The sequence below is a fragment of the Nestor notabilis genome, unplaced genomic scaffold (genome assembly GCF_000696875.1).
Source record: "Nestor notabilis isolate BGI_N333 unplaced genomic scaffold, ASM69687v1 scaffold29698, whole genome shotgun sequence".
NCBI lineage: Eukaryota > Metazoa > Chordata > Aves > Psittaciformes > Psittacidae > Nestor > Nestor notabilis.
In genome coordinates this window covers 40,520-46,191 of record NW_009941148.1, presented here as the reverse complement: position 1 = coordinate 46,191, position 5,672 = coordinate 40,520, and the positions used below count along the sequence as shown (strand labels likewise).

At 50.4% G+C, this 5,672-nt stretch overlaps 1 protein-coding gene across 1 annotated transcript in view; it reads left to right on the top strand.

The window, feature by feature from the left end:
• Positions 1-5,672, top strand: part of ADA (adenosine deaminase) — a gene marked incomplete at its 5' end in the record, with an annotated part of 12,530 nt that overhangs the window by 1,556 nt on the left and 5,302 nt on the right. Inside the window, 3 exons of the mRNA XM_010020723.1 lie at positions 2,159-2,281; positions 2,433-2,576; positions 3,386-3,501. Coding sequence (XP_010019025.1) covers positions 2,159-2,281; positions 2,433-2,576; positions 3,386-3,501 — 383 coding nt within the window. The remainder of the gene's footprint in view (positions 1-2,158; positions 2,282-2,432; positions 2,577-3,385; positions 3,502-5,672) is intronic.

Sequence of the window (5,672 nt, the reverse complement as noted above, 5' to 3'; positions counted from 1 at the left end):
AAGAAACACTGTTTCTAAAGTAGCTTTTCTGCAGGGAGTGGCCACACGTTTTGTAGTGTGACCAGAGTAGGGAGGTTGGATCAGAGATACCCACATTGTTGGTTGCAAGACGTTGGCACAGCGAGCTGAGTCAGGGTTCCCCATGTCTCTAGTGGGGTGCAGGGCTGGCATGCAAGTCCATAGGACGGAAGAGTTGGTGCTGGCTCCCTGGGGCTCTGCTGAGTCCTCTCAGCAAAGGAGAAATGCCAGTATAGTCCCCAGGAGGGTTGTAGGAGCTCCAGAGCCCAGAGGCAGCAGCCATCTGAGGATCCTGTGCTTCTCCCCTGCTTAGGGCAGAAACTTTCATTGCCTGAGTGTGTGCCGAGTTCCCTCTTATTTTTAAACAGCCCTTGGCATCCCCTGGAGCTGCCAGCCCTCGGGTGGAGCAAGGCTGTGCTATTCATGGGCTGCAGAACTAGTGCTCACACAGATCTAAAAGCAGTGGGGCAGTGCAGGAGACTCTAGGGCACTGCCTTAATAACCTCACCCTGGGCACAGGAAGCTACTTGTGGTCTATTTTTAAAGGTAAAGGGCTGGAAATACATTTGCCAGCTGGTCGCTGACCACATACAAATAACAGGGAGCTGTTGGGATGCACAAGCCCCCTTGGGCAGTGGCTGAACTTGGCTGATTTTGGAAACTTTGGCTCTAATTCCCTTAGGTCTAGGTCAGGCTTTGCATCCCCCCTTGCCCAGCCAAGGGGTTTAGAGCTGTGCCAGAGCCCTCATTGCACAGGGTGTCCCCAGGAGAGGTGCCTTCTCTGCAGTGGGATGGTGTGCATGGTGCTGCCTGTGGCTGGAGGTAGCTCTGGGCAGGACACTGAGGTGTTGGTGGGTATGAGCACCTTCCCCTGGGGCAGCTTTGCTGTAGGAAGGCTCCCAACTACCAGCCGGGTTGGATGGGGCAGCAGCAGCTTCCAAAGCCTGACTCCAGTGCCTCTACACTGTGGACCATCGCAAAGCACTGTTGCTGCAGGCTGTGTGAAGGCAATCCTTTTGGAAGCACACAGAAGAGGTCAAGGAAATGACTTTGCTGTAGGAAACTCTCGTTGGGCAGATGGAGGAAGATGTGGGCTGGAGCAGATGTGTTGGTACTATGGAAACAGCCGTGTGGGGAGGAAAACTTAGTGATGAACATCCCCTGCTGAGTGCCAGCAGGTTAATCTGTGCAGGTTGCATGTGAAGGCTGAGCATGGGCCTGGTTTCCTTTCAGCCCAAGCGGGGAATGAGCAATGTTTACTAAGCCCAGCGCCTTTGGGCTGCTTCCCTATGGGTTACTCATAAGGATGGTTGCTGGAATCGAGATACTAAAGCTGTCAGTGTGTCTTTATTAGCAGACACATCAATTGCTATAATTCGTCATGGCAAGAAAGAGGATTAAAAACAAATGTCTAGTTATTATAGCCAGTTTAGGTTGGCATGTGCAGGATGCAGGTGGTGTCCTTGGCTGGCAGCCCCCTTGAGCCTGGCTGTCACCCCACCAGGGACACCTCCACCCAACCAGGACTCCATGTGCTCCAGGGAAAAACGTCTTCTTTTCCCTTTTGGAAGTGTTTAGGTGGCTTTACCATCACCATCCCTTTGGTGAGAGCAGTTGTTGGCACTGCCATTTGCTCCTCTGTTGGAGATAGACCCATCAGAAATGATGCCATCATGATGTTGGGCTTGGGAACCAGTTCACTTGCATTAAACCCGTGCGCAATCCTGGACCTGGGAGCATCTCCGTGATTTTTCAAGCCCTCAAGTCTGCATACGTGGAAATTAACTTTTCTGAAGAAATTTGGCAGTTCTGCTGCTAGGACTAGGAGGTGCCAAGAAATAATCCAGAGCCCCTTTAGATGAACTTCTTCTTAAGCTTAAAATGTGCTCTGGCTGCGTTCCTGCCAGGTCATTCTGGGCTTGTATTCCGATTTGTTTGTGCTTTGCCTGTGTTTTGGATTGCCTTCCTCCCTGCTGAGATTCAGGGCTGTATCTGCGGGGAGATTTTGGAAGGACAACATGTCTTTTTGGTGAAGAAATAGAGGTTAAAGCTGCCGGCTTGGGATGTGATTGCTGTATGGAACAGACCGATTGAAAATGTGATAGCCTTCCCCCTCAGTAACACGTGTCTTCATTTCCAGGAAAAGAGGGGTTCCTCTCCCTGGCAGCACTGTTGATGACCTCCTGAAGCATGTCAGCTACAAAACACCACTGACACTTACCCAATTCCTAGAGAAGTTTAACCACTACATGCCCGCCATTGCGTAAGTACCCTGCTTGTTTTGCTTCTTCCCCTTTACCCCATGGCAAGACCCCTTGGCTAACATTATACAGCCTTGGAGGTCGCCTCGCCTGTCCCCAGCGTGCCCCGAGGCTGACGGGTCATGGTGATGGGGCCCACTGCCGTCCCTGCAGGGGTGACCGTGAGGCAGTGAGGAGGATCGCCTACGAGCTCGTGGAGACGAAAGCAAAAGAAGGTGTCATCTACGTGGAGGTCCGGTACAGCCCCCACCTCCTGGCCAACTGCAGCGTGGATCCCATCCCCTGGGGCCAGACCGAGTGAGTGATCCCACCAAGCATGGAGAAGGCATGGCCCATGCTGGTCAGCCAGCTGGTATTCGGAGTCTGGAGTAACCAAGCCTTGTCTCTCCTCCCATGCCGGCATGTTTCCACCTCTTTTCCCCATCGATAGGGTCCTCATCTTGCAATATCTCTGTGTGCTGCTGTGTTTTAATGTCTCTTGCTTTGGGCACCAAATTCTGCATGTGCAGAGCAGCTGTGCTTAGGCTTCTGGCTGAAGCTGTTCTCTGTGTGAGGGAAAGCAGCACTCCCATCTGGATTGCCTGCCCGCAGAATGTGAATTTGAGCTGGTAGAGATGATGGACACATCAGAGGGGCTGGTGATCTGATCCCTTCTTTGCATGTCATTCCCTCTGTGATGTGTGCCTCTGATTAAATCACTGCTGGGCTTTGTGGCCCTTGCAAAGGTGCTGTGATGGGCACTGAGACCCTATGCATGCCTCTGCCTGACTGGAGGCCCTTCTGCACCCTAATGAGATGCTCTAGCAGAGTGGGTTCCTCTGGGCAGGATTGACATCTGGTTCCCTGAGGCTTTTTGAAATCTTATTATCATCTTTGCATGCTTTTGCACCTGACATGTGGTAAAGCTGGGCACAGCATGGCTGTAAAAGGTGCTATTCAGCTCTGGGCAGACTCATTGGGCTCCTCTGGTGCTAAGGCAAGTGGGACCCCAGACAGGCTGGGTTTTGCATGGGGTGTCCCATGGGCATGCTGGGCTAGACCTATGACTCCTGCCTGCCTCCCTAGTGTGTATCTGGTCTCTCGATGTCATCTTTTCTTCCCTACAGGGGAGACCTCACTCCAGATGAAGTCGTTAACCTCGTAAATCAGGGACTCCAGGATGGAGAAAGGGATTTCCGCATCAAAGCCAGGTCTATTCTATGCTGCATGCGCCATATGCCAAGTAATGTATTGCAGCTCCCCTGCTGCTCTGCTCCCCTTCCCTGACGCGTGGCGGGGGTCCCCTGGGTTCAGGTCCCCGCAGAAATGCAGGGAAAGCCCCAGTCCCTGGGCCCAGTGTGGGACCAGACAGGGCTGAGGAGTAGTTTTTGTCTTGGTGAGGGTCCTCTGCTCCCTTCACTGTGGGGAATGCTGGGCGTGAGAGTGGGGGTCTCTGGGTACAACTGGTATCTGAAAGGTCTTGCTAGAGAGACAAAATGGGCTCTTCTGTCCTCTCCTGGAGGAGGTGTGATTTCTGCTCATACCTTACTCCTTGCCCAAAGGCTACAGCTCTCCTTGGGCCAGTTGAAGCCCTTGCCACAGCGAGTGGTTGCATCTGCCATGGTTGTCTGGTGGGTCTGAAAGCAAATGGTCATGGAAGGAGGAGCAGGCATGAGATCTTGCACTCACCCTGCTCATGGTCATGCTGCTCCAGCAGCATCCTCCCTCATTAGCCTGGCTCGTGGCTCAGCCGGAGAATCCACTGGCTGCAGTCTCTGCTGGTTTAAGCTGAAAACGCAAGTCAAATGTTCTGAAGTCACATATATAAAATGTCTTTTATAAAATCAGCAGCTCTGAACTTTGTTGGTAACAGATGCTGTGACCCTGCGTAAGAAGAAAACCCAATTCCCAGTGTTTTGTTGGGCTTCCAAGCTCTGTAAGCATCTTTTTAGCAAGGTTGCATGACAGTAGCTGTTCTGTGTGAAAACCTTGTTATGAGTATCTTCATATCTCACAACAGTTTTATGTAGGCTTAGTAGGGTAGATGATTTTTGCTAATAAGTCACTGTTAATTTGTGTCTAGAAATGTGAAAAATTATATTATTGGATACTGGGAGATGTGTGAGGGGTTTTTTCCTGTCTGCACAATCACCCCCGAACAATACACTTTGAAAACTTGACCCTTCAATTTCTGGTTTCTAGGAAGAGAACTTTCTTCTTTGTTGAAACTAGAAAGCTGTAAAGCAGTATCAAACTTGTCTGCAATTACAGTCCCTGCCATTGCACGAGTGGTAAAGGGAGAAGGTGGTACCCGAGGGCACATGTGCTTGCACAGCAGGAGGGATTGCTCATGCAAACAACTGAGTTGACATTCTCATCCCTGTGTCCTAGGGCACAAGCTCTTACCCAGAGCAAGTGATGTGCTCAGTACAAGTCTTTAGTGCTGCATTCACGATGTGCTGCACAGTGCGAGCCACCCTGTAATTTGTGAACTGGTGAGAGAAAGGCAGAGATGCCAGCCAGGACTAGCTCCTATTTAACTTGTTAATAAAATAATGGCTCTAACCCTGTGAGTTGGAAACTGGTGAAAAAAGAAGATGAAATTTCACATGTTTTCTTACGCGTTGGTATGATTTTGGGATTGTACGTACACAGCAGGTGCCCGTTAATTATTAACACGGCCTTTTATCTGTTTCTTGGCCTTTTTGCTAAGGGTAAGTAGGTGCTATATGAGCTAGTGAATGCATGTCCTTTCTCAGAGGTTATCTATCCTGATCAGAGATAGCTCTGAAGTAGCTGTTGGCCACGTGTTACTCTCTTTCTCACTGATGCCATAAGATACATCTCTGTGAGTGTTAAAGGTCAGCCTTACAGGATGCCGACCAGCTCCTTCCCAAGAGTAGTATCCATCCTGTTGTCTGGGGGAGTCAAGGATGCTCTGCACCAGGGCAGGGCTGACTTGTACAGTGACCCCAGAGACCCCTCCCAGCCCAAACTCCTCAGTGACACAACACGTTCAATGGGCTGGTTCTTCCCTTTCCCAGCCTGGGAATGGGTGAAAGCTCAGGAGCGAGTGGAGGGATTTCTCCCATGCACCATGTTACAGAAGCCCAGCTTACCTTGGGCTTGCAGCACTCACCACCAGGGTTGGAGGTTGTTTCTATTTTATCTTTTCCCCTGCTCAAAGTGAGCAGCAAAACATGATGAGAGCAGTTTTATGGCTGGTAAATGCATTTTATTTCCTTTTCACTGATGATGGACTAATGGGTTGGCAGCTTTTATTTGACTGAAGACGACAGACCCTTCTAGGAGTTTGTTCTTTATGAGCACCAAAAAGAAAATAGCTCTAGCCTTACTTATAACTATAGGTCCAGGATTTGTTCAGGAGAATGCTGGAGGTGTGACCCTGACGAA